The sequence below is a fragment of the Stenella coeruleoalba genome (assembly GCF_951394435.1).
Source record: "Stenella coeruleoalba genome assembly, chromosome: 15".
Lineage (NCBI taxonomy): Eukaryota > Metazoa > Chordata > Mammalia > Artiodactyla > Delphinidae > Stenella > Stenella coeruleoalba.
This window is the reverse complement of record NC_137161.1, coordinates 47,788,550-47,816,163: the sequence shown is the minus strand read 5'-3', so window position 1 is coordinate 47,816,163 and position 27,614 is coordinate 47,788,550. Positions and strand designations below refer to the sequence as shown.

At 43.2% G+C, this 27,614-nt stretch overlaps 1 protein-coding gene across 10 annotated transcripts in view; it reads right to left on the bottom strand.

Moving 5' to 3' along the window:
• DZANK1 (double zinc ribbon and ankyrin repeat domains 1) overlaps positions 1-27,478 on the bottom strand; it is a 73,325-nt gene extending 45,847 nt beyond the window's left edge. For 2 of the 10 annotated variants that reach the window (XM_079943777.1, XM_079943775.1), the window contains exons 1-8: positions 27,196-27,473; positions 25,173-25,289; positions 21,767-21,920; positions 14,930-15,044; positions 13,434-13,530; positions 12,326-12,444; positions 6,951-7,036; positions 2,287-2,404 (exon numbers count right to left, since the gene is read on the bottom strand). In XM_079943777.1, coding sequence (XP_079799903.1) covers positions 2,287-2,404; positions 6,951-7,036; positions 12,326-12,444; positions 13,434-13,530; positions 14,930-15,044; positions 21,767-21,920; positions 25,173-25,281 — 798 coding nt within the window. In that variant the 5' untranslated portion in view covers positions 25,282-25,289; positions 27,196-27,473. Of the gene's footprint in view, positions 1-2,286; positions 2,405-6,950; positions 7,037-12,325; positions 12,445-13,433; positions 13,531-14,929; positions 15,045-21,766; positions 21,921-25,172; positions 25,352-27,195 lie in introns of all 10 variants that reach the window. The other 8 variants (XM_079943770.1, XM_079943774.1, XM_079943771.1 and 5 more) reach the window with 8 other exon arrangements.
• Between the last annotated feature and the right edge of the window lie 136 nt (positions 27,479-27,614).

Genomic DNA, 27,614 nt, shown 5'->3' with positions numbered 1-27,614 from the left:
GACCTCTGGAATCCTGCTAGCTCCCTGAAATCAGGGAGCCCATCTCAAGAGTGGCATCACCCATGATCATGTCTGGCCTCCAAGGAAAGCAGCCATGGAACTTTTCAAGGATGCAGGCGCTCCTTTCACTAATACGTATTCCTAACTCTATGCCTTATTGAAGGACATGTCTTCTGGGCCTTCTTGTGAAATGCAGGTGAGAGTTGGGGGCACACAGGACAAACCTGACAAACCTACTCCAACATGATATCAGGAAAGACTTAGCATCGAGTCTCACTGACCATAGGCTACTACTGAGTCCAAGTTTTAGTCAGCCAACCCCAAAAGCAGCTGGAGTCACCGCCAGCTTCATTAGCTAACATATTAAAATCAATCCAGGATCTATAAAAGAGGCATGTATATCAGCGAATTTGGCCCAACTTAGTGTTATATTCTGCCCTCATTTAAAATCCACTCCCAGACTTGTCCCCCAAGATTCTGCCAATACACGTTAGCAAAATTGTGCTCTTCTTTTCATGTGTAAGCTTTTTGTCCTGGATCACAGAGTACACCTGTCCCTCTAGAGCAGCTGGGATTGGACCATAGTCATGCTACAGGATGGCTACGGTGAGTCTTGATGAGAATACACATCCCCTTTCAAAGCCACTGCCCCAGGCGAGGTTATCACAGAGATTTCAAGGAAAGGAAGGCTAGCATCCTCAGACAGGAGGGCCAGCTCATCCACTGGCAGAGTAATTTAGGGAATCAAGAATGTGCGTTTCGGACTTCCCTGGTGGCGCAGTGGTTGAGAGTCCACCTGCCAATGCAGGGGCGGGTTCGTGCCCCGGTCCGGGAAGATCCCACATGCCACGGAGTGGCTGGGCCTGTAAGCCATGGCCGCTGAGCCTGCGCGTCCGGAGCCTGTGCTCCGCAATGGGAGAGGCCACAGCAGTGAGAGGCCCGTGAACCGCAAAAAAAAAAAAAAAAAAGAATGTGCATTTCATCTGGGTCCAAGCCAACATCTCCATTCCCAGTTTCAGGATCCTGTTCTGTCCCAATACATACCCGAACTTTCACAAAAGAACATCAACCAGCTGGCTACGGAGAAATCCACAAGGCAGGATGAAGAGGCACCCCTCTGCGTCTCTCTAATGAGACCCTGAGTGGCTTGGGTCTGGGATCCTAGGAGTAGGATCGCCCCTTTGAGTACCAGAAACCCAGCTGAGAGCAGGACACAATAAGAACTCAATAGGTCAAATTACAAAGCTTTTTATACATTAGAGCACGTTAATAAATATCATTTACAGGCAGTATAGATGTTGCAAATGTCATCATTTTGAATATTTATAATCCCTGATAACCTTTTCTCCCTGTAATAACAAAGAAAGTCTTGAAAATCTGTTTGTAGGCCAGTAAAAAATAACTTTGACATTGCACCCATAAATATAAGCAGGGAAAATTCAAACCAATGAGACCTGTTCATGTTTTATTTGCTGTCCCATCTTTTACGAGGAGTTCAAAATATATCATGGAAGTAAAGTGACTTCTACAGCGTATCCATTTAGTATCTGGCCACTTGCTTAAATGCATAACTCAATCCTAAAACTCTGGACTCTGAATTTATTGAATAGTGACTTTTTCTCAGTGACTATCTTTTTTAAATGGTCATTTTCAGTCAATTTCACAGATCCTTTTATATCATTTTGTAAACCTTAGTCCAAAAAACCCCCAAAGTATCACGTGCATAAAAGATGAACACATTTTGGTGAAGGTTTTGATTTGTAGTAAGCCAAGTACGTTTTCTAACTAACTACAGACTTAATGGTAGGATAATATCAATTATTATCTACACTTAGCCAAGACTTTTTAATTTAGATATACTGATCAATCTATAGCCTATATAAACAGCTTCTTTGGACAGAATGAAGTATCCTATGGATATACAGACTTGTAATTAGTACTCCTGGTCATTTATTTCTAGAATATATTTCCTTATTGTCCCCAGGTTATGAACAGAAATATCACATAAGTAGGAAACATGTACTTATCCATATGTGAATCATTGAAATAAAAAGACTTCAGTCTTTTTCTGAGCCTACGCTTCTTCAAGGCCACACAAAAGAAATGGCATCACAAACAAGCTTTTCATTCCTAAGTAGCAGTCTGGATAGTACAAGATTCACTTGCTAGTAATTTTTTCAACAAGTATTTCTGTTTGTGGTTCACGCGTGCCAGGTACTCTGCTCCTGCTGCACACAAAGATCAGATAAACCAATGGAAGAAGGTTTTAAGGATTCTGCTGCTCACCTGAGCTCCTTCTGGGGGTGGGAGACGACAGCCAAATATGGGCGGGACAGAAGAGCCACATTCTAGACAGTAGCGGGCAAAGGGGTCAGACGGGCGGGGCACAAGGCAGTGGGCACACCTGCAACAGAAGAGGGTCCTGACTGGCCATGTTCTGAGGAGTGCACGTTGAGAAGTCAAGTGTCAATCTTGACAAGCATTCAAACTTAAATAAATAAATGAATTTATTTAAGTGAATTAAGTGAATTTATTTAAATGAATAAAATAGAAAGCAGAACACACTCAAAGCCTATGGAACAAGTTCAAGACGGGAGATGCTTGTCTAGTCATTTTATTACCAAGTGGCCGTACAGCTGGGACTCATGGTGCCCTTCACCTGAAGGCCAGGCCCATCTCACTTCCCGGCCGTGGTGGCAGTTTATCAGCCGCCTTTGACCCCACTTCCCAAGTGGGGCCCCAGTCATCCCATCACCTTGGATCTGGCGTGCGTGAGGGTGAGACATGGGAATTCCGGGAATGTCCACGCCGCACTTTGCTGACTCCCCATCTGAGCACTGAGCCCAGCCTCAGCGAGAGGTCCTCTCACCTGGCACTCAGAGTCGCTGTCAGTCAGGCCCTGCCTCTGTCTTCACTCACCTGGGTGGAGTCCGAGGCTCTGCCCCAGCAACGTCTGGCCCCATTTCCCAGGCGGCTGGGTCCCATCCTTCAGCCCTCACCCACCTACCTCGTTCTGGATATCAGCCAAAGTGAAAGGACTCGAGGAACTGGGCTTCCCTGTGAATAACACTGCTCGATCCTGTGACCTATCTGAACTGCTCAGCATCTATGACGTTTGCATACGGTGCACTGGATGGCTTGGTAGCCTGCACCAGTCTCTACCATGGCCTCTCAACAATCACTAGCCTTTGTAGTTGAGTCCACTTGGGGAAAGGATAGTCTTTTCAACAATGGTGCTGGGCAAACCGGATAGTGACATGAAAAAGGATGAGGTTGGACTGATTGATACCTTATGCCACATACAAAAACTAATACAAAATGGACCAAGGACCTAAATGTAGGAGGTAAATTTATAAATCTCCCAGAAGGACACATAAGAAAAAAGCTTCATGACACTGGATTTGGCCATGATTTCTTGGATGTGATCCCAAAAGCACAGGCAACAAAAAAAATAGATAAATTGAACTTCATAAAAATTTGAATATCAAAAAATACTAACAAGACTGAAAAGACAAACTACAGATGGGAGAAAATATTTATCAATCATATATCTGATAAGGGATTAATATCCAAGATATATAAAATATTCTTGCAACTAACAACAAAAAACAAACAACCCAATTCAAAAATGGGCAAAGGACTTGAATAGACATTACTCCAAAGAAGATGCCCAACGTCACTTGCCACTAGGGAAATGCAAATCGAAACCACAATGAAATACTACTTTACACCTGTTAGGATGATTATTAGAAAAACAGAAAATAAGTGTTGGTGAGGATGTGGAGAAACTGAAACCCTTGAACATTTCTGGTGAGAAAGTAAAGTATGCAGCTGCTGTGGAAAACAGTTTAGCAGTTCCTCAAAAAGTTAGACATAAAATTACCACATAATCTAAAAATTTCAGTTCTAGGTAAATACCCCAAAGAATTCAAAGTAGGGACTCAAAGAGATACTTGTACACCAATGTTTATAGCAGCATTATTCACAATAGTCAAAAGGTGGAAACAATTCAAATGTCTATCAACAGATGAATGGATAAATGAAATGCAGTCTATATATACAATGGAATGTTTTTTACCTTTAATATGGAATGAAATTCTGATACATGCTACAACATGGATGAATCTTGAAAATATTATGCTAGTGAAATAAGACACAAAAGGTTAAGTATTGTCTGATTCCACTTACATGAAGTTACTAGAACAGGCAAATTCATAGAAACAGAAAATATAACAGAGATTACCAGGTGCTGGAGGGATAGGGGGATGGGGAGTTATTGTTTAATGGGAGCTGAGTTCTGTTTGGGATGATGAAAAAGTTCTGGAAATGGACGGTGGTGATGGTGGCCCAACACTGTGAATGTACTTAACGCGCTGAATTGTACACTTAAACATTGTTAAAATGGTAAATTTTATTTATGTATATTTTACCACAATAGAAGTATAAAGGACTGTAAAAAAATAACTGATTATGTCAAATAAAAGTAATAATGTATTGTGGGGTTCATAATATTTGTAGAAGTAAAATAAATGACCACAAGAGCACAAAGGCTGTAGTTACCCAGTTATTGGAAGTACACTGTCATAAGGTTCTTAGGCTATAAATGAAGTGGCATGATACTACTTGAAGACAGACTGTAATAAGTTAAAAATGTGTGCTATAGGGCTTCCCTGGTGGCGCAGTGGTTGAGAGTCCGCCTGCCAATGCAGGGGACACGGGTTCGTGCCCCGGTCCGGGAAGATCCCACATGCCGTGGAGCGGCTGGGCCCGTGAGCCATGGCTGCTGAGCCTGTGCGTCCGGAGCCTGTGCTCCGCAACAGGAGAGGCCACAACAGTGAGAGGCCTGCATACCACACACACACACACAAAAATGTGTGCTATAAACCCTAAAGCAACCACTAAGAAGAAAACTTATAGCTAATAAGCCAACAAAGGATACAAAATAAAATAAAACATACCCAATTAATCCAAAAGTAAGCCAAAAAAAGGGGGGGCAACAAAGAATAGATAAGACAAACAGAAAACAAATAGCATGACAGCTGACAAATTCAAACATATCAATAATCAGAATAAATATAAATACTCTCAACAGCCCAATTAAAGCGCAGAGATTGTTAGATTTTTTAAAAGTAAGACCTGATTATATATGCTGCTTAAAAGAAACCAACTTTAAATAGAGAAACACAAATAGATTAAAACTAAAAGGATGAAAAAAGATACATCATGCAAATACTAATCAAAAGAAAGCAGTAATGGCTATTTTAATATCAGACAAATTTGATTTCTGAGCAAAAAATATTATCAGGGTTAAAAAAGGTTATTTTAGGGGGGAGGAGGGATAAACTGGGAGATTGGGATTGACACATACAGACTACTATTATTTAAAATATATACCTAATAAGAACCTACTGTATAGCACAGGGAACTCTACTCAGTACTCTGTAATGACCTGTATGGGAACAGAACCCAAAAAAGAGTGGATATATGTATATGTGTAACTGACTCACTTTGCTGTACAGCAGAAACTAACACAACATTGTAAATCAACTCTACTCCAATAAAAATTAATTTTTTTAAAAAAGCTATTCTGTAATGATAAAGGGGTCAATTCAGCAACAGGACATAAGATTCCAAGAGGTTTATATATTTAATAATAGAGCTTCAAAGTACATAAAGCAAGAGCCAATAGAAATACAAGGACAAGTAGACAAATTCATAATTATAGTCACAGATTTCAGCATAATTTTCTCAATAATTGATAAAACAATAGACAAAATCAGTAAAGACAGAGAAGACTTAAATAATACAACATTGTATTAGTTTCAGGGGTACAACAGAATGATTCAGTAATTGTATATACTGCAAAATGATCACCACAATGTCTAGTTAACATCTGTCACCATACATAGTTACAGAATGTTTTTCTTGTGCTGAGAACTTCTTAGATCTACTCTCTTAGCAGCTTTCAAATATGCAACACAGTATCGTTAACTATCGTCACCATGCTGTACGTTACATTCCCAGGACTTATTTATTTTACAACTGAAAGTGTGTGCCTTTTGGCCACCTTCACCTATTTCACCCACCCTCCCAACCCCCAGGGAGATGCAAATTAAAACCACAACTACCACCTCATTAGAATGGCCAAAAATAAAAATAAAAGTGTTAGTGAAAATGTAGGGAGACTGGAACTCTCATACATCATACACTACTGGTGGGAATGTAGAATGGTACAACCTCTTAGGAAAACAGTTTGACAGTTTTCTTAAAAAGTTAAACATATGCCTACCATATGACCCAGCCATTCCACTCCTAGCTGTTCACCTAAGGGAAATGAAAGTATATATGCACAGGACAACTTGTATACACATGTTCATAGCAGCTTTATCTGTAATGGCCCCAAACTGAAAACAACCTAGATGTACATCAATAGGAAATAGGATAAACACACTGTGATGTATCCGTTCAATGGAATACTACTCAGCATTAAAAAGAAATAAACATCTGATGCGTGCAACGACATGGGTGAACCTCAAAGTAATTAGGTGGAGTGAAAGAAGCCTGGCAAAGGAGTAAATACCGAATCATTCCATTTATATACGGAATCAAATGCAAACTAAGCTGCAGTGACAAGAAGCATACCAACAGCTGCCTGGAGATGGGGAGGGACATGTGGGAGGATTTCAAAAGGGTGCGATGTAGGACATTTTTGGAGGTGATGGATTTGTTCATTTTCTTGATTGTGGTGATAGTTTCAAGATTATATGTATATGTCAATTGTACTCTTTAAGTACAGTTTATTGTATGTCATTTGAACCTTTAAATATTGTAAAAATTTAATAAAAAACAGTTGGGGCAAATACCACTGTTATGTCCCATCCTCAAATTCTTTTTGACCATACTGTGTCTTAGCAGGACTTAAGAAACAGTAAAGAGAATGCAATACTTACTTGAGGAAGTCTGTCTCCCTTTGAATCCTCATGATCTCTGTGCTTGTCAAACTCTTCTGGCCAGTTATATGTGCAAAACCAGGGAACTAAAATTAAGAATATGTATAAAATCATGCTACAGTACAGTAAAATTACATTAAGAGCTCATTTCAGTGCTTTGTCCTACCATATCCAGCAGCCATCTTTTAAAAACCATGATGTGGGGGCTTCCCTGGTGGCGCAGTGGTTGAGAGTCCGCCTGCCGATGCAGGGGACACGGGTTCGTGCCCCGGTCCGGGAGGATCCCACATGCTGCGCAGCGGCTGGGCCCGTGAGCCATGGCCACTGAGCCTGCGCATCCAGAGCCTGTGCTCCGCAATGGGAGAGGCCACAACAGTGAGAGGCCCGCGTACCGCAAAAAAAAAAAAAAAAAAAAAAACCATGATGGAGAAAGTCTTAAGTAATGATGAATTGTTAAGTAATAATTTTAATTAAAAAATTAAAGTGATGTTCATCATCAGACACATGTATTTCATTAAAAACAAGAGTTTACAAGAAAAGAGATCTGAATTACCATCAGACAGACCAGATTTCAGAATTTAGAAACCCAAGTGAGCATCCATATTTCTCAAAGATTAAACCCCTAGGAAAGGGACTCACCTGAGAGAACTCATCTGCTGTTATCCAGAAACATTTAACTCACTTAGATACATTTTAATTTGAGCAACCTCTTTGTACCAGGCACCGTATTTGATGCAGGGTTGGGGGACAAAGATAAACATTACATAGTCCCTGCCCTCAAGGAGCTGAACTGGTGTACATACAAAGTACTGAAACACATGGGCTCAGTGTCATAACACATCTGTGTTGAGTCCCACGAGAACCTGGGGAGGTTACGATCCCATTCACCTGCTCGGGGAGAAGGGCTCCCCAGGGCTGTAATGTCTGAGCTGGGCCCGGGAAAGTAAAGAACAGTTTGTTAAGTAGACAGAAGGACAAAGGGAATTCCAAGTAGAGGAAACCCACGTGTGAAGACACAGGCAGGGCAGTGATGGCCCATCCTGGTTGTCGGATATGGTCCAGGGGTCGGAGTGGCAGGGGAAGGGAACAGAAAGGACGGCTGAGGGAGAGAAGCTAACACTTATGGAGGGTCTGAGAGTAGGAAAACGTGCCTGGCACATTTCACAGTGACCTCCTAAGGTCAATGGGCAACATTATCCCCATTTTATTTTATTTTTGTAACATTTTCTTCTGATATAATTTCCAACATAGAGAAAGGGTGCAGGGATAGTACAACTAACTCCTTTGTTCGTGTTGACATTTTGCCCCAGGTGCTCCATTCTCTCTCGGAAGCATGAGAATAACCTGCAGCATGACTCCCCTCCTCGCCCCCACAAACACTACAGCATTTCCCAAGAACAGGGGCGTCTTCCTACACAACAGTGCAAACATCAAAACCAGAAAAGTCAGCAGTGATACAACACTAGCATCTAATCCACATATCTTTGTTCACATTCCGTTAGTCGTACCGGCAATGGCCTTCCCAGCTATAATTTCCTCCTGGACTAGGGTCTAGTCCAGTATCACACTTTGCTCTTAGTGGTCATGTCTTTTCTGTCTCCCTTAATCTGGACTCTCTCCTGAAGCCAGCACGCCTAGAGCCCGTGCTCCGCAACAAGAGAAGCCACCGCAATGAGAAGCCCACGCACCGCAACCAAGAGTAGCCCCCACTCGCCGCAACTAGAGAAAGCCTGCGTGCAGCAAAGAAGACCCAACGCAGCCATAAATAAATTAATTAAATAAATAAATTTATTTTAAAAAAAGAAATACAAGTGTCTTTAAAAAATTTAATTTGATTGTTAAAATTTTAAATTGTTATAACACAGAAAGGTGCAGGTGTGGGTTTCTCTTGCAAATTCCTCAGATGTGGCAGCGCTGAGCCTGCTGGCCTTCTCGTCAGTGGCCAGCTGGACTTTCACTCCACGTATGGGTTCCAGAGAACCCACAGCTCTGGGCCCTGACACTAAAGCCAGGCGTCAGCTGTCATCTACCTTCTGCCCAGGCTGTAACGCACGGCTACTTGGCTGCCTCGCCCCGATGGTGACCTCACCCCTGATGGCGCCCCCTGGTGTCCCCCAGCCAGAGGCTCGGCTCAGAGACACCTGTCTCCCTGGTGATTGACCTGTTGCAACAACCACCAGCATCCTTAACGCTGATGTTTGCTGAAGTAAGCTTCAGTTAGGACTGAGCTAGAATATTGAGAAGAATCTCTTACCATATGAAGAAAAAGAGCGGAAGATAAAAATTTTGTGGTCCTTTTTTGGTCTCCTTTGTCCTTGGAACTCTGGTCAAATTCCCCAAATGTGTCCCCATGTTCCTATTTTTTGGGAAATCTGAATCTTGGGATCTTTATTCTATCTTTTCCTTGGAAACAACTCTTAAATTAGTAGGTGGGCAAGGAAATCCAAATACTCATGCACAAAGGAAGTAATTCTTTCTAGACACATTACAGATAATTATGGACACATAGACTGTTTTTCTGAAAATAGTTATGAATATGTTTTGTCATATACCATTCATTCTTCAGCATGATGTTGTTTCATCTCAAAAGCGGTATTCTTCTTTGGGTACAGTGGCAAGCACTGCTCGTAGGAGTCGTGTCTGCTCAGTAGTCCATTTGGAAACCAGGTCAGCATTCTTCCCAGAAGACTGGGAAGGGCAATCTTCTATTGCAGGCATGGCTATCCTTTTGTTTAGTGGGGTTTACAGGCAGGCCTTACTAAGTCTGTAGTCTTCTGGCCTGGGCTTTGGGGTCCTCCAGAAAATACAGTGGGTGGGCAGATGAAAGAACCCAGGAGGTCAGGCTGAGTTATACCGCAGCACTGGAGACTGGAAAGGAAGGAAGGAGGTGGACCTCGGGATCAGGATAATTGGTCTTCCAGGCTGGTGGTTCTCAGATTGGGTTGACCATCAGTCATCCACAGCCTCCGTCTCAGGCTTATGGACTTCGACTACCTAGGAGCACTGCAAGAGCAGGGAGCTGGCAATCTGTATACATACTTAAAATTCCCCCCAGGTGGCTGTGATGGGCAGCCAGGTTTGGGACTCATGCTTCTGACCTCCCTTATACTTGATGATCAATGTGAGCAGCCTTGAATCATGGGCACACAAGAAGCGGTTGTGGTTGGATAGAAAATGTGACTCCAGGAAGGCTCTACCTGGTGCTCAGAATTGGAGGAAGAGACCAAAGTGTCCTGGGGTGCCCTCAGATGCCAAAAGTCTAAATGGAATCTTATAAACACTGAAAAATCAAAGTGCTATAGTAGTTGTAGAAGACAACTAGTATAAGGGCATCTTTCTTGAGTCACACAGTAAGAACGTATTAACGTGGCTTTTACTGAGGTTGTAAACCACGTCTATCTTGTCAGATCCAAAGCGCAAGTCCCCATCTTTGCCCAATTCGAATGTGAAGTCACATTCGCATAGATGGCCACTGCCTTCTCCTTGAAACCCTTTCTTTTCTTGGCTTCTATGGCACAACATTTTTTTTTTTTTTTACTTTCTTCTTACTTCTTAGGCTCTTCCTCCTCTGTTCAACCTCTAAGTCAAGAATTTTGTCTGTGCCATCTTCTCTTCACTTTCTGTGCACCCCGGCAGGTGATCTCACTTAGCCCCAAGCTTTAAATACCGTCTACAATAGATATTGAACATTTCTAAATATATATCTCCAGTCCTGACCCTTCCCCTGAGTTTGAACCTGCATATCCAACAGTCTACTTAACACCTCCACTTGGATGTCTGATGCGTCCCAAGCACCTGCTCCTCCCGGGTCTTCCTCATCCCAACAAATGGTACCATCATCTCCAGATGCTAATGGTACCATCATCTGCAGACGCTCAGGCCAGAACCCTGAGAGCCATCCTTGGCTCCTCCCTTTCCCTGATCCCATCTGCCTGATCCCGCAGCCAAACCCTCCAGCCCAACCTTCAGAACGCCGCCTCCTGTCTCAGCACTTCCACAACCTGGGCATAAGCTGCCATTACCTCTCACGTGGAGCAAAAAGCCTCATAAGTGATATTCCTCTCATGCCTGTACAGCCTACTCTCCACACGGTGGCCCTAGAGAAAACTTGTAAATGTCAATGAGATTGTGCCTTACCCTCCAAATGGATTCCCTTTACAATCAGAAGAAAATCCGAACTTCTCACAATGGGACTCATCCTAGTATCTGGGATTCCCACCCAAGCCTGCCAATTAGAATCACTTATGGGTGAATTTTAAAAAGATAAAACCATGCCCAAACCTGACACCAGACCAACGAAGGCAGAATTTCTGAGGCTGTGGTTTGAAGGACCTCAGGCGACTCTGAGGGGCAGCCACGTGGGAGCAGCACAGTGTTCTGAGCTGCAGCCCCGCTGGCCCCCCGCACCCCATCTCCCACCCCGCTCCCCACGCTCCATCCTCACCGCCTCCCTGTGATCCCTCACTTTGATGAACTTGACGTTACTCTGCCAAGACCTTTGCAGGGCTGGCTTCTGTTCATCTTGAAGATTCCATTAAAATGTCACCTTTCCGGGGGGGGGGGCCTCTCTTATCCCCTTGAATTAGAACACTGTTCTTCCTCCATGTGCACTCTCTGTCCCAGGGGTTCTCAAATTTGAGTGTATCTCAGAAGAAGGGCCAATTAAAACAGATGATCAGGCCCACCCCCAGAGGCCCTGACTCCGTAGGTCTGGGGTGGGGCCTGAGGGGTCTGCATTTCTGATGAGCTCCCACATGATGCTGACGGTATCAGTCTGGGGACCACACTTGGAGAACCACTGCTCCATCCCATTACCCAGCTCTATCTTTTTCATGACACATCACTATTCTTAATTTTTTGTTCGATTATTCAGATGTTTATTATCTGCCTGCCCCCACCCCCGATAAAATGTGAGCTCCATGAGTACAGGGGCCTTTCTTGTTCAACCAGGTATTCCCAGCTTTGGAACAGTGCCTGGCATGTGGTGACAAGGCAGGGATACTTCCTTAAAGTATTTCATGGGAAGCATTAAAAACACAGTAGGGGGGGCTTCCCTGGTGGCGCAGTGGTTAAGAACCCGCCTGCCAATGCAGGGGACATGGGTTCGAGCCCTGGTCTGGGAAGATCCCACATGCCGCGGAGCAACTAAGCCCATGCACCACAACTACTGAGCCTGTGCTCTGCAACAAGAGAAGCCACTGCAATGAGAAAACCAGGCACCGCAATGAAGAGTAGCCCCTGCTCGCCACTAGAGAAAGCCCGCGCGCAGCAACAAAGACCCAACGCAGCCAAAAATAAACTAATTCATTCATTAAAAAAAAAAACAAAAAAACCACAGTAGGCATTTAGTACCCTAAATTGTCTTTAGAAGTTACCTGGGGCTGCTGGGTGGCTGGTCGAGAGCCTGATTCTTCACGGAAAGCTGGGGTTTCCCGTGGGCTTTCTGAGAACCGAAGATCTTTCAAAGTTTTAGGGTCAGTTCTTTCACCCACGTCTACGATTATATCAAAAACATCATTCTGTGAATATCTATAATTATATATGCATTCATGCAACTGTGTCTTCATAGTTAGGAACCTTTTAATAAGGGACCACTGTTGTCACACTTTTTCTCTAAAGTAGAATTATACAAAGAAGCTCTCACTCAGTTAAATTAATAGCAATAAAGAAAAGAATTAGCCCAGACTGAGAAAAGTAAAACCTGCCCTGCGACATTCCGCAACATTCCACACCAGGCCGGGAAAATGGATAAATCCAGTTGCAAGGTTAGCAGGAAACATCATGTGTCCCAAGGACACACTGCAGCTGTAACATGTCGTAACAGCCCCCACTTTGAGCGACTACTGTTTCTTACTTGCCAAGAAACCTTGTTCCCTAAAATCAGATTATCAGAAATTTTGCTATTTGAAATCTTATCAGTAAGAATGAAACATCCAACTCTTGCCTGGAGGACCCAAGTCACTTTGACATAGAGAGGCAGCTTCAATTTCCACCCTGGTGCAGAGCTTCAGAGAGAGGTTTCTGAACACATTCCACATTTATCTTTGTTGGTTCCAAGGTAACAGAACCCCGGTTCCCTTCTCGGGTCCATACCTCATACCTCATGAGGTATACCTCGGGACCATTTCACACCGAGCCCTGCTTCGCTTGAGCCTATCAAAACTCTTCTTTCATTTAAATTTCATCCTAACTCCACCCTTCCCCCTATAACTGTTATCTGTGCTTTGGTTGATGAGATCCCATGGTTCCTCTGGTGTGTGGTCTCCCACGTTGCAATGAATCGATAAATCTGACTCTGCTGGACAGCTGCACTATCCCTCACGGTCTTAAGCTGTTGGCTAGGACAGCATTAAAAGTCAAATTACAGCTTACCTTACTGTTCCAGTGTTTCTTATCCAACCCTTCTGCAGACAAGAACACAAGCACTGAACCTGTTTGGTGGTTTAGAATATTAAAGCTTATCTTCGTCCTGTCACGTCATACCTGGAAACTTTCCAAGGTTAACATTCCAACCCAGTTTATTTTCAACATTCTTATATTTCTTCCTCCCTTTTGATTCAACAAATCCATTTTTCAGTTCCTAGGAGGGAAGAGATTGCACATCAGTCCCTTGATTCTGCCCATTTAGATATGAAAATTAAAAGTTCCATGGTAGAGACAGTGACATAGCCTGCACTTCTCACTGGAAAGGTTTACAGTCGTTTTCACAAAGTGACCTCTGTCTCACCTTTCCCTGGAAACACACAGCTTTGAACCTGGGCTGCTTGGTGGGCAGCTTGTCTGCTTGGGAAGCCCCACCAGTTTGAGTGGCCAAGACCGGAAGCAGGTGGCAGCATATACAGGCAGGATGTCACCATCATGGGAGTCAGAGTAGTAACAGAGGGACCACCATACCCAGGGGGCAAAGACAGGTTGGGGTCAGGCCAAGACAGTACTTCTGTCCACTACCTGCCCACACACGGCCCTGAAACATAAACACGCTTCTCTCTGGACTTCCTTCTCCTTGGGCTCAGTCCCTCGTGCTTGGTTGAAGCCTGAGCACCTGCTGCTACACGTGGGTTCAGCCCCTGCCCAGTGTAGACCCCTGACCACACGTGGGCCCCACAAGACATCTGTACCACTGCTCTGCTCCCACAGCCTCCTCTCTGGCCTCTGGTCAATCAGTAGACTGAAGGGATTCCCAAAAAGCTTCCTGTCACCCCCAGCGAGACCTCCATGACTGAGACTTTTTGGTTGGTTGCCTTGCCGTGGGCTGGCGCATCCTCTGACCCTGGGATCTATCTCACTGATGCCCAGAACCCAAACATCCTTTCAAGACAGGTCTAGTTCATTCTCCAAAGAGATGAGGCTTTGCAGCTATTTGGCAATGAAGGTTTCACCATAATTGAAGGCCATGCCCACTGAGGGCTTCTACTAGTCTGATGCATCTAGTCAACAAACATACACCCTCTGCCCTCTCCTACCTGCCCCCGTGCAAGATGCTGAGTATGGCAGACATGCTCTCTGACACCTGGGAGCCTATAGTGCATGGGGGAGACAGACAGGGAGAAAAGTATTCACAGCATCAAAGCATTTTATAAAAGCAGAAGACCTGGTGCTAGGGGAGCAGAGACGGAGCACCGACGCCCAGTTTAGTTTGGCTGGAATATAGACAGGGGAGTCACAAGGCAAAGAATGACTGAGGACAGAAACTGCTTCTCAGGATGCCAGGCTAAAAGGTCCTGCTTCCTTCGACAGGTAAGGACACAGGAGACAAGGATGCTTGCTAGGAGTCTCCAGTGGGCAGGGTGGAGGAGGGACTGGCCAAAGGGTGGGAAATCAGCAAAGATACTTTGCAATGGTTGATACTGACCCCAACTATAAGGACCTGAAAATGGGCAGAATGACTGTGGTGGTAAAGGAAGGGGAAGCTGCGACCACTGAGAATGGGAGCTGAGAATGCGGTGAGGATCCGGATGCCTTAGCGCGTCACTACGTACCTGCTCTGGAGGGTCTTTGAGAACATTTTCCACGTCGTCTTCTGAAGGGACTGTATCTGGCAGTACACAGTCCACCTGAAACACCTTTGTTACCATGGCACTCTGTCTGCAGTCTCTGAACATTATTCGGAACAGAAAAGGTCTGCGTGTTACACAAAGATTCAAAGACAAGGTGCCTAGAAATTAAGATGACTCTATAAAGCCCCTTAGTCTAGAGACTAAATTTATTGTATTTTAAATTTGGAGAAACGATAATACAGCTTCTATAATCTTTCCCTACCTTATTCTTATTCGGGTTATCTCTTGCTATGTAACAAACTGCCCCAAAACATAATGTCTTAAAACACAAAGCTGTGGGTTCGCCATCTGTGCTACCGGTTGCCATCTCTCGTGTGGCTGCAGTCAGGTGTCAGCCGGAGCCGATTCAAAGACCAACTCAGCCTGAGGTCCAAAATGATCTCTCCCCTCGTGTTCCAAGTCTGGCCTGGGCTGGCCATTCAGCTCTCTCCTTCCCTCTCTGTCCATCTCCCTCTGCAGGTGGTGAACTTGGGCTTCCTCACAGTATGGAACTGTCAGGGAGGTCAGACTCCCTACACAGTGGCTGGCTTCCCCCAGCATTTATGTTCCGAGAGACCAGAGCAGACACTGCAACACTTCTTGTGGTCTGGCCTTAGCGTCATGTCTGGTACGTTATCTTGGTCAAAAGTAAGTCACATGGCCAGCCCAGGTCCAAGCGGAGGGGCTGCCCTGGGAGGCGTGGTTCATGGGGGGCCATTCTGGGGGACCATCTATCGCACTCACCATAAAGATGTCATATGTTAAGTCTCAACCTATTCTAAAACAAAGAATGGGGTTACCTATGTATCATTCATTCCATATGAGTCATGGGGATTTTCCATACCCCAGTTGTGGGTAGCACTATATATGCTGCCCTGGGAGATTTTAACTGTTATTCCTCAAATACCAGCAAGTTCTCAATTTATTCATAATATTTCACAATGAATCTTGCTCCTCTCGGACGCAGCAGGAGTCCACTGAGAAAGCAATGCAGAGGGCCCAGAACTGAACTCTGATTGTGATTTCAACTCAGAACCAGAAGCTCATCTATACTTTTTGGTTTTTAAAACAGTTTTATTGAGGTATAATGTACATCACATAAAATTCACCTGTTCTAAGTATATAATTTGATGATATTTCCTAAATTTACACAATCGTGCAGCCCCCACCGCAGTCCAGTTTTAGAACGCTCCATCACCGAAAAGTTCCCTTGCGCCTGTTTGTCGTCCTTCCTTGCTTCCACCTCCTACTCCAGGCAACCACTGATCTGCTTCCCGTCTCCATAGTTTTGCCTTTTCTAGAAATTCAAAATAAATGTCATCATACAAATATAGTCTTACATATCTGGCTGCTTTCATTCATCCTTTTTGGTTTTTTTTGAGGTTCACCCATGGCGTTGCATGTATCAACAGTTCACTCATCTTTATTCTTGAGTAGTATTCCATTTTATGGATGTACCATAGTTTGTTTATCCATTGCCAAGTGGACGGTCACTTGGATTTTTTCCAACGTTTGGATTGTTATAAATAATGCTGCTATGAGCGTTCACATATAAGTCTTTGTAGTATAAGCCCTGGAGGTTGGATTTTCTCTTGTTTGTAACAAACAAGTGCCTGACTTAAGCTTCGCTTGCTGAGGCATCCACTTCAAAGGCGGCGATCTTGAGTAGACACGCTGCCGACCACAGGACTGGATAAAGATCCAGGCCACCTCCCCCCACGGAGGCTCCTTTATCTTAGAGATCTTGGTTGGTTTCAATGACTGACCAATTGGGTTGCTTGTTTTTTCTCTTCCTGCTTTAAATTCTCACTCTTACGTTTAAAATTCACTAATAAAGAGTGAGCCCGGGGAACCCTAGCCCCCTCCCTCAACCCCAATAAAAGCAGAACCTCTGGCCTGTGATTTCTCCCTTCCTCACTCCCTCCCTCCATCTCTGTCTCTCCCTCTGTCTCTTTCTCTCTCTCTACCTGTGACCTCGCTGTGAGCCACATAATTTCCAGGACAGAGGACAGAGATTCCAGGACAATATTAAGTTATTCCAGGACAATATTAAGTTATTCCAGGACAATAACTTACATTATTGTAAGTAATAAACCTCATCTCTTTCAAATCTTCCTGATGATTATTGCTAAGGGCCTCTTGCAATCATAATAAGAACAAGGCCCGGTCTAGCCACATGTGTGGATAGATACACAGGAGCAGAATTGCTGAGTCATATGGTCAGTGGGTTTAACTTTTTGGTTGTTCCATTTTACATTCCCACCGGCATCATCTGAGAGTTCCGGTTTCTCCACACACTCACCAACACTTGATATTGTCGGCCTTTTTTGATCACCTGTACTCTTGAATATGTTCTCTGTAGGTATTTGCTTGAGATGTGTCCCTAGTATATTAGGATGCAGGCTTGGCTGTTGTAACACAGAACTGAAACAACAGTGGCTTAACCAAGAGGGCAGCAACGGGCTGTAATCCACCCAGAGCTGTGCAGAGGAGCCACAGTGTCAGGGTCTGGGGTCAAGTTTCCACCGTGTTGCTCCACCACATCTAGGACATTGCATGTGTCCTCTGACCCAACGTGGCTGCCCACCACAGCCACATTCCAGCCAGCAGGAACCACAGCCCACCTCTTCCTTTAGGGTACAATCCAGAAGTTGCCATATCACGTCCACATGCATCCACTGGCCACACCTGGTGACATGGCTCCAGCTAGCTTCAAGGAGGACTGGGAAATATCTTTCTTCTAGGAAACACATGTCTGGCTAAAAATCACGGGCTCTATGATTCTTGAAGAAGAGAAACACAGACATTGGGAAGAGCCAGCAGCCCCTGCCGCATCATGGTGACCACACTCTGGTGTATTTGTTTGATATGTTTAACTCTCTCTCCCACTAATTTGCACTGAAAGCTCACAGCTGGAACACAGGTGGTTCTGTTTGATTGGCCCAGGAACTTAATACTGTTTACATCGCCAGCTGTCTTCTCTCTTTGGTGTTTCTTTGTCTGCTTTGCTCATTGATTTTCATATTGGCCTTTGATTTATTTTATCTGTTTCATTAACATTTCTTTTGCAATTTCTCAGATTTCTTACATGTCGGTTTTTAATATTTCTTAAAATTCTTGAAGCTTCAAGTAAATATGTGTCCCAAAATGCTTTAAATTCTTTAAGTAAACATTCAGAAATGAATATACATCAGTTCCAAAATAGTTGAGAAATGTTTAACCCTAAGCAATGCAGAGGTTGTAAGCCACATTTTTAGAAGGAGAAAAAAAATTCTCAGAAATACACAACTGATCTAAACGGCCACTACCTATCAGTGAGTGACAATATTTAAGAAATAACATGATCAGTGGGTACTTGCATGTTCACTGGTTGGAGTGACTTATGGGTGGCTAAACTTTGGGGAAGCATGTTTTGTTTTGTATTTAATAACAAAACCAAATTTACAGATGCGGATATGTGGATGCAGATAGAGACAGTCTTTTAGATGAAATGCCTGCTTAACTCATTCACCTCAACATCCATCTCATCTGAATGCTCATCTTTGGCCCACGGTCTGTCATCCGAGATACAGCTGTCCTCCTAGTTAGACACTTCCTGGACCTCACAAACGTTTCCATCCAGGGACCATTCAAATCCTGGCGAATGCCCAGGCTTCCTGAATGTGCACATACCAGCCCCATTACTCTGAGCAGAAGCCTGGTTCCCACCCACTTGCTCTACCCCTTTTAAGGTCTAGGTTGTCTCCCCACCCTAGCTAGCCCTTTCCTTGGGGACCCAGCCAGGGCTCCTACCCATAGACCTTGTCACCCAGAAACCAGCTCAGACTGCCTCCTAGGTGGAAGGATTTTCTGATGGTAATCCAAAAAAGGCTTAGGTTTGGGATTGGAGCTAGGAATTCTACTCAGAGCCCAAATCTCATTTGAACACACATACATTTTTGCTAGGATTGGAATCAGATGCCATAAATATGTATCTTTAGAAATACCAATATAAGGTAAAAAAAAAAAGTACTCATAGCTCTATCCCTGTAAAGATTATTATCCTCTCCATAAAGCACCATAATTACTTGAATGATTGCAAGGGAGTGAAAAAAACTGGATCTGGAAGAATTCTGCAACTTGTCCAGGCCAGGTTTTCTCAACCTATTGGAAATTATTGATATTTGGGGCTGGGTAATCGCTGCTGTGGGGCTGTCCTGTGCACTGTAAAATGCTCAGCGGCATCTTTGGCCTCCACCCACCAGATGCCACTAACACACTCCCGTTTCCAGCGTGACGACCAAAATGTTTCCCCACGTTGCTAAATGACCCCTTGGAGCAAAATTATGCCCAACTGAGAACCTCTGGTTTAGGAACATGAAGGGGTTGAATGGAAACCGTTTATTCACCCAGGCATGAACTTTTCAAATAGGAGGCTGACTTTTGAGGTGGGTCACATGACAGCAATCTGTTAGCCCTTCGTTAAGAATTTGAAAGACAATCACTACAGCTGCCACCTGCCTGATCCCAAGTGTATCACCTCTGCCCTTCACAGTGGCTTCCAAGGGCGTCCTGTTAACCTCATGTGACAAAGGAAGAAACTGAGATGCCAAAGGCCACGTAACTTAAGCCAAGGTCACACGAAGAGGAGGCAATAGAACTGGGATTAAAATCCAGATCTGCAGGTCAACAAACTCCATCCTCTTTCCCACACTCCGAGCAGCGTCTTCTTGCCTTTGTCGCTGCCTCTGGAGATGGCAGCTGGATCTGTCATCCACGCAAACGCAAGGTTTTAGGTCCAGGGGCGGTAGATGGATGCCTGTGGGATGCCCTGGTAACCTGCGGATACGTTTACTTTATTAATCATTGCTGCCAAACGGGGAAGTCCCTCTTGGTTCTGCTGAAGAAAAATGGTTGTTCTCAGGGGACTCTGACTCCCCCGGTTACCTACCTTCAGTTGAAGCAGCTTTTACCTCAGCCAGGCTTGATTTTTCTTGGCCACCATATAAGGTCATTGACAGAAAGAGGAGAACCATGCAAGTTCATTGCCAAAACACTACAAAATGATGATATCAGAGACAGGAAGCTCTTGACCACAAAGGAGGATTTTAAAGAATCAAGGCAGATGTCAGAAAGTTTGCAGACCCTGGATTAGACCATCAATACACAGACCATCAAACCTGAAACCCTCTCCCTTTGCTGAGATGTTCCCGAGTCCCTGGCCCCTCCTGCCCACCTGTGTTCCTTACCAGACCATTCTCTGATGTGAAGGTCATAGACATACATATGGGGACATGAAAGCACATGTATGGCAAAGCTCTTATTCATTTCCTTTCAAGAACTATTTTATCGCAAATGGATAGAAGCACTAATTTTCTGCCTTGAAAACTCAAAAATTTTTTGCATAGATACTTTCCCTAAGCTGAGCGCATCTGAAATACTAACAGTTTTTCAGAGCAGACACTTAGTGGGCACAGAGCAAGATGGTGAGAGGCATTAACCATGCCCTTATTTTTCAGACTCTTTTGGAAGCTTTATTAACTCCTTTGAACTACATAGTCATTAACTACTGCTTCACTTTATGACCACCTGCAGCTTATAAAGGGGCCTGCCTTGGGGCTTCCCAGGTGGCGCAGTGGTTGAGAGTCTGCCTGCCGATGCGGGGGACACGTGTTCGTGCCCCGGTCCCGGAAGATCCCACATGCCGTGGAGCAGCTGGGCCCATGAGCCATGGCCACTGAGCCTGCGCGTCTGGAGCCTGTGCTCCGCAATGGGAGAGGCCACAGCAGTGAGAGGCCCGCGTACCGCAAAAAAAAAAAAGGGGGCTGCTTTGCAGCATTGGGCACCAGAGTAATTAGCTTATTCATTTTTAACAATTGAGATGATTTGTTTCAATAGAAATGGTTTGGCAAGTGGGAAAAGACACAGATTCCAATCTTTAGTAAAGAATAATAATGTGTAAGGAGGTTGTTTTGTTTGGTTTTATTTTTATTTTATTATTTAAAAAAATTTTTTTAATGCCTAAGCAATCATCTTTGGTGTAGAACTTGTAGCTCTTGTCAAAAAGCCATGCAGTAGTTCAGCCAGCAGGGGGAGCCTGGAGTCTCGTTTAAATTAACTGGGCCAGCCAGGTATTGGTTTGGGGCTTAAAAGTCTTCCAAAAATGTGGCCAAACCTGTCTTGCTGCACAAAATAATTCTTCTATCACAGACACATAAATCTGCAAAGCATTTGAGGGTTTTCTTCTCTACAGCCCACAGTGAAGTTTACCAAATTAAGTGGTGTTTCTATATTTGAAAATGAAAAAAAAAATCATTGACTAGGAAAGAAAGGACAAAGAAAAGAGTGAAGTAGCTAATGTTTAACAAACTGAAATGACAGTAGCTTTGAAGGCCAATAAAGTGAATACAAAATCAGAGAGAGAACCACAGTGGTCATAGGCACGTCCTGGGAAATAAAAGAACCATTCACTAAAAACAGAATTCTCCTCAGAGCCAGGCGAATCTCTTTGGAGGTCCCAAACCCTGAAAAGGCTCTTCCTTCCCAAAATCCCAATGTGGATTTCAAACTAAAAACAGTATTAATATACATAGCCTTCACTGAGCTGTACCCTTACGATTTGTGTACTTTACAGTATAACTCAACAGAGGACAAACAAAACAAAAAAGTTACAGATATGTGCTGAAATTAAGATAACTTTTTCTTTAGTGTACTTCTAATCCAGAACTGATTCTCATTGAAATTAATAAAATTAAAACATAATAAATACAAATTATCTTAATCATTATGCTCTTAACTTACTTAGACACTGCGATAGCTTTAACTTGTATTTTTCCATCAGGCAGAGTAATAGGCTTCATATACTTCAACGTAGTGTTTTCACCATAACCAATTTTCTTTAGGAATTCAGGTTTGCTGCCATCCAGGGTATAATATATGTTGACATCTGGGGTGTCTGAAAAACCCAAAAGAGGATATCTGGAATTAACATTAAAGTAGCAAGTCCCTGAATAACACCTATGGGTCAGTTATTTAATGAGTTTTTTTTAATGTACTGTAGAAATGAATAACAATAACTAACAATAATTGAGTTCTTTGTGCCACGCACTGTGCTTTACATGAATTAGCTAATTTTATCAGTACAACCTTATGATAGGTCCTATTTTATACCCACATTACAGATGAGGAAACTGAGTCCCAGAGACGTTAAGAAACTTGTTAAATAACAGCAGAGTTGTGGTTTGACTTATGGGAGGTTGGATCCATAGGCCATGCTCTTGAACCACTATGGTATTTTGCCTCCCCAATAGAGCAATGATACAAATCAAGCAGGGGTGAATTTTAAAACTGCAATGCCTACTTAGAAAGCAGAAGCTAATTTTTCATTCTTGGAGCATTGCTTAAGAAATGCTTTTGTTATATTTTATTTGGACTAGGTAAATGATTCCTACATTTCTTAGAACATTTGTAAAGGTAAAAAATACATATGATCCAAGATTCAAAAGGTCAGAAAAGGATATACAATGAAAACTCTCCCTCCCACCCCTGACATAAGTTGCCCAAAGGCAACCAATAATATCAGCTATCCTTCCAAAAATAGTTTACATCCATACAAGCATATATGTACATAGTTTTCCCCCCTCCCTTTTTTTTTTTTTTTTGCTGTACGCGGGCCTCTCACTGCTGTGGCCTCTCCTGCCGTGGAGCACAGGCTCCGGACGCGCAGGCCCAGTGGCCATGGCTCACGGGCCCAGCCGCTCCGCGGCATGTGGGATCCTCCCGGACCGGGGCACGAACCCGTGTCCCCTGCATCGGCAGGCGGACTCTCAACCACTGCACCACCAGAGAAGCACTCCCCCCTCTCCTTATATACAAATGGTGGCTTATCATACCCTGTTCTACACATTTCTCTTTTCATTTAACAATCTGTCTTGGATATTGCCCTATATTGGTACATAAAAGCATCCCCATTCTTCATTACGGCTGTACTGTATTCTGTCTTTCTATGGATGTATCATTGGCAAACAGCCAATCCCTACAGATGAACATCTAAACTGTCTTCTTTCCTTTTCTTTCTTTCTTTTTCTTTTTCTTTTGCTATTACAAGCATTGTAATGAATAACCCTATAAAGAGTTCTTTTTATAAGTACATCTGTAAAATGTGTAGAACTCGTACTGTTGAGTCAAAAGCTACGGGCACTTGTAATTTTGGTTAACGGTGCCAAACTTCCCTCCACAGACAGTGAAACAATTCACATTGCTATCAGCAAGGCACGGAAGTGCGTGTTTACCCACAATCTCAGCCATATTGTGTGTGACCATTTTTTCTTTTATTTTTGCCAATATTTCTTTTATATTTTCCTAGGTTAAAAAAAAGTATCTCATAGTTTTAACTCACATTTCTTACATTTTGAGCAAGATTCACTCATTCATTCAACAAATATTTACCAAGTACCTATTACATGCCAGACACTGTTCCAGACACTGGGGATACACCAACGACCAAAGTCCCTGCTGTCATAGAGCTTCCGTTTTGGGAAAAACACACAAGCAGTAAACAAACAAAAAATTACATATAATCTGTTAAGTGGTGATTAAATGCAAGGGAGTAAAAAAAAGCAGGGGAAAAGGTCTGCTCAGCAAGCTGGTGAAGGGGTGAGTAGAAGCATATTCTCGTATGTTTAAAAGATATTTGTATTTCCTTTCCTATAAAGTGTTCTTTCACATCCTTTGTCCATTTTACTATTGGGTTATTATTATTTTTGTCATTGAATTGTAGAATCTTTTATTTATTAGACATTTTCAATATTAGAGAATTTGGATATCCTGTCATCATTTGTCAATAATCACCCAACTTCTCCTGAGGGTTATGGGCACATATACTAAGACTTGTATTTTGGTTTGAGAATTTTTGAAAATAATATTGGCTTTTAAGATAAAGGGAGATACAGTATAACGTAATATATTCTTAGTTGGAACTCTTAGTCTAGGAAGCCCAGGTGTCACACCATCGATACAGATAAATAGTTGTATGCACATTAGTTATTAAAATACATAACTGGAGTCTCAGAGTCTGTTTTTTTAAATCGAAGTATAATTTATTTACGATGTTGTATTAGTTTCACATATACAGCAAAGTGATTCAGTTATACATATGTATACTGTTTGTTTCTTTTTCAGATTCATTTCCATTATAGACTATTACAAGATATTGAGTATAGTTCCCTGTGCTATACAGAAGTTCCTTCTTGTTTATGTATTTTATATATAGTAGTATGTATATGTTAATCCCAAACTCCTAATTTATCTCCCCCGCTCCTGCTATCCCCTTTGGTAACCATAAGTTTGTTTTCTATGTCTGTGTGTCTATTTCTGTTTTGTAAATAAGTTCATCTGTATCACTTTTTTTAGATTCCACATATAAGTGATATCATATGATATTTGTCTTTCTCTGTCTGACTTAATTCATGTAATATGATAATCTCTAGGTCCATCCATGTGGCTGCAAGTCAGAGTCTGTTTTAAACAAGTATTTGTTCATATGTTCTATCTATAAAACTTTTCCTTCTCCTTATGTTAATTATATATGTATATGTGTATGTGTGTGTGTGTGTGTGTATTCCTGGCATTAACAGGAAATGCATTCACTGCTTTATTTCTGCAGAAATAGCTAAGATTTCTTTTGGCATTACCATGTGACAGACCCTGTGCCCCTCACATCACATATCGATTCATTAAACCTCACAATGGCTGTAAACAGTAGATAATACTATCACTCTCTTACAGTGAGGAAGCTGAGACTTATAAAGGCACAACAATGTACTGAAGGTCACTAGAAGTTCTCAAAGCCAGGATTCACTCTCCAACCTGTCTGACTGGGAAGCCTGTGTTAGCAGGTCAAACTGAAATCCCAGAAAAATAATGAGAATCCTGGGAAAGTCTGGGGAAGCATCAGGAAATCCTCCCTTGGCTAAGGTGAGTCAAGGCATTGCTACAACTATTACCCACACAAATGGAAGGTTGGCAAGAGTTTTAATCTATATAAATACCACTCTATAAACTACCATTGTTTCAAATTTTGCAAGTTTTACAAACTTCCCAAGATCCTGATTATAGAAAACATGTAAAGAGATAAATCAACAACCAGATGAATATAAAGAATATGGCAGCGTTATTTTAAATGATTTCAAGTATATTTGATTCTTACCTGATTTCATTTCCAAAAGCGTATTGTTATCAATTTCATGGTTGGCTTTTCCGGGCTGAGGCACCCGCAGGGGAATGATTTGAGGGACACACACTGAACCAGCCGTCATTTCCCCTCCTTACATTAAAAACAGTGGATGAAAATAAATTCCAATGGGCACCTATATTTGAACACAAACACTGAAGAGAAGCACCTCGTTCAAATACAGTGAGACCAGTAAAAACTAAAGAGAATACTGTTAATCCATTATCTACAAATATCATTTTTATTTTTTGGGAGACTCATCTCAGTTCTTTGGGTTTTTTTTTTTTGTCTTTTTTAAATTGAAGTATAGTTGATTTACAATGTTGTGTTAATACAAATATCTTTTTTTTTTTTTTTTTGGCGGTATGCGGGCCTCTCACTGTTGTGGCTTCTCCCGTGGCGGAGCACAGGCTCCGGATGCACAGGCTCAGCGGCCATGGCTCATGGGCCCAGCCACTCCGCGGCATGTGGGATCTTCCCGGACCGGGGCATGAACCCGTGTTCCCTGCATCGGCAGGCAGACTCTCAACCACTGCGCCACCAGGGAAGCCCACAAATATCATTTTTAATTGAAATAATTATTGTTTCAGCTGTATTCTTGCTGTTGAGATCTGGTGTGGGGTTTTGATTATCTAAATATTTACCTCACTTTGGGAGAAAAAGCATGAATGTATGGGATGGGGGCACAAAATTCTTTTAAATGGACAAATTAAGTGAACTCATCAGAGCAGAGACCATCACTGATGACCTGACCTGAGCAACCCCTGGATCATTACCACATTTTTCTGCCACCTCTCTTGGTTTCAGGCAAGTCAGCACACAAGAGGAACAGAAGTAACTCTGTATGTAGCATGAAATGTTAATTTAGAGCCAACTCCTTTGGGAGAGCTCCAGGTTCAAAGCCCTGCAGTTGTCACCAATTGGTTCTTGCACGTGAAAGCTGCAAAAGAAACTTTGGAAGGATGGCAGAGGATCACGCCTCAGCCGGAAAAAAGCTAGCATGGATATAAACAGTGAGCAAAAAAACACAAAAGTCTCCCACTCCATCTACTGTATTTATAAATAATTAAGTACAAGTATGGAGGCCTTAGGGATCTTTTTCTTGGGGGGGGGCTCATAATTATTAATACATAAAGGATTCAGGGGGAAAAAAACCCCCACACCTTAATACAGCAACCATTTACATCTCCGATGGTCTGTTCAAATTTCAATGATAATGGATGCATAGGTTTTACTCAATTAAAATCTATATTAAAACTCGAATTTTATAGTGTACTTCTTGCACCCTCCACTATTATTTACAATTTTCCAAGTACTTATAGAATCTTATTTATCAATTTGTGATTGGACACTTAGGCATTTACTAGTTTCTTTTTAGTTTTGGGTTTTGCTATTCTAAATAACGTTGCCCTGGGAATTCCCTGGCGGTCTAGTGGTTAGGACTCCACGCTTTCACTGCAGGGGGCCCAGGTTCCCTCCCCAGTCGGGGAACTAAGATCCCACAAGTCTGAGGCACGACCAAAAAAAAAAAAAAAATTTAAAATAAATAATGTTGCCCTGAACATCTCTGTGGTTTGAGGTTTGTCACAGAATATAACCCAAAGGTGGGATAACTAAACTTAAGCAGTGAACTTAATGCCTGGTTGGACAGTTCCAGGTCGGAGGCTAAGAATTTAAATTGCAGATACAGATATAGATAGTGGAGCAACGGCCCCTACAGAAGGGATGGACTCTGGAGCTTGCCCGTCCTCACACTTTCATTTAAGTGAGAGACAGTTAAAATAAAAACAGTTAAAAACTAGTTCAAAATAAAAACATTTGGGGAGGGAATAATTCATGCGGCGACTAGGAGCTGCCCTTGGAAGGCTGCCAGTGGGTAGGCCAGTGGGCCCCGAGCGAAGAAGATCAATCAGTAGACCGATCCGTTAGGCCCAAATGTCAGTGTGGCGTCAACAGCATCCCCTACCCCGCAACCCCTCCATCCAGACTGCTCCCTCACCGCCCGCATCCGGAACCGCGCCTGGTCCTTGTCCCCGTCCTTCAGGTGCACCCAAGGACGTCCGCTACCTCTCAGCAGGAGTGAGGGCTGCCGTCCTCCTCCTTCTCCTCCGGCCACCGGGACCCGATTGGGAACCCCGGAGTACCTCCGCAGCCCCCCACGCAGGCAGCCCACCGCTCACTGCCCTTCGTCCTCTCCTTCACAGCGGTCCGGGTTACCAAAGACGCTGCGAGCCGCGCCCCGCCACCTGAGAGTCGGGCAGGTGATTGGCAGGAACCCGGCTTCCTAGCAACTAGCCCCGCCCCTGCGCTTGGCCCGGAGACTGGTACCCGACTCGAGCTCCTTTCGTCAGGCTTCACCGTAGGCGACCGAGAACTTGCCCTCACAGAGGTTGGAAAGTGCTACAAGGTGGCGTCCCA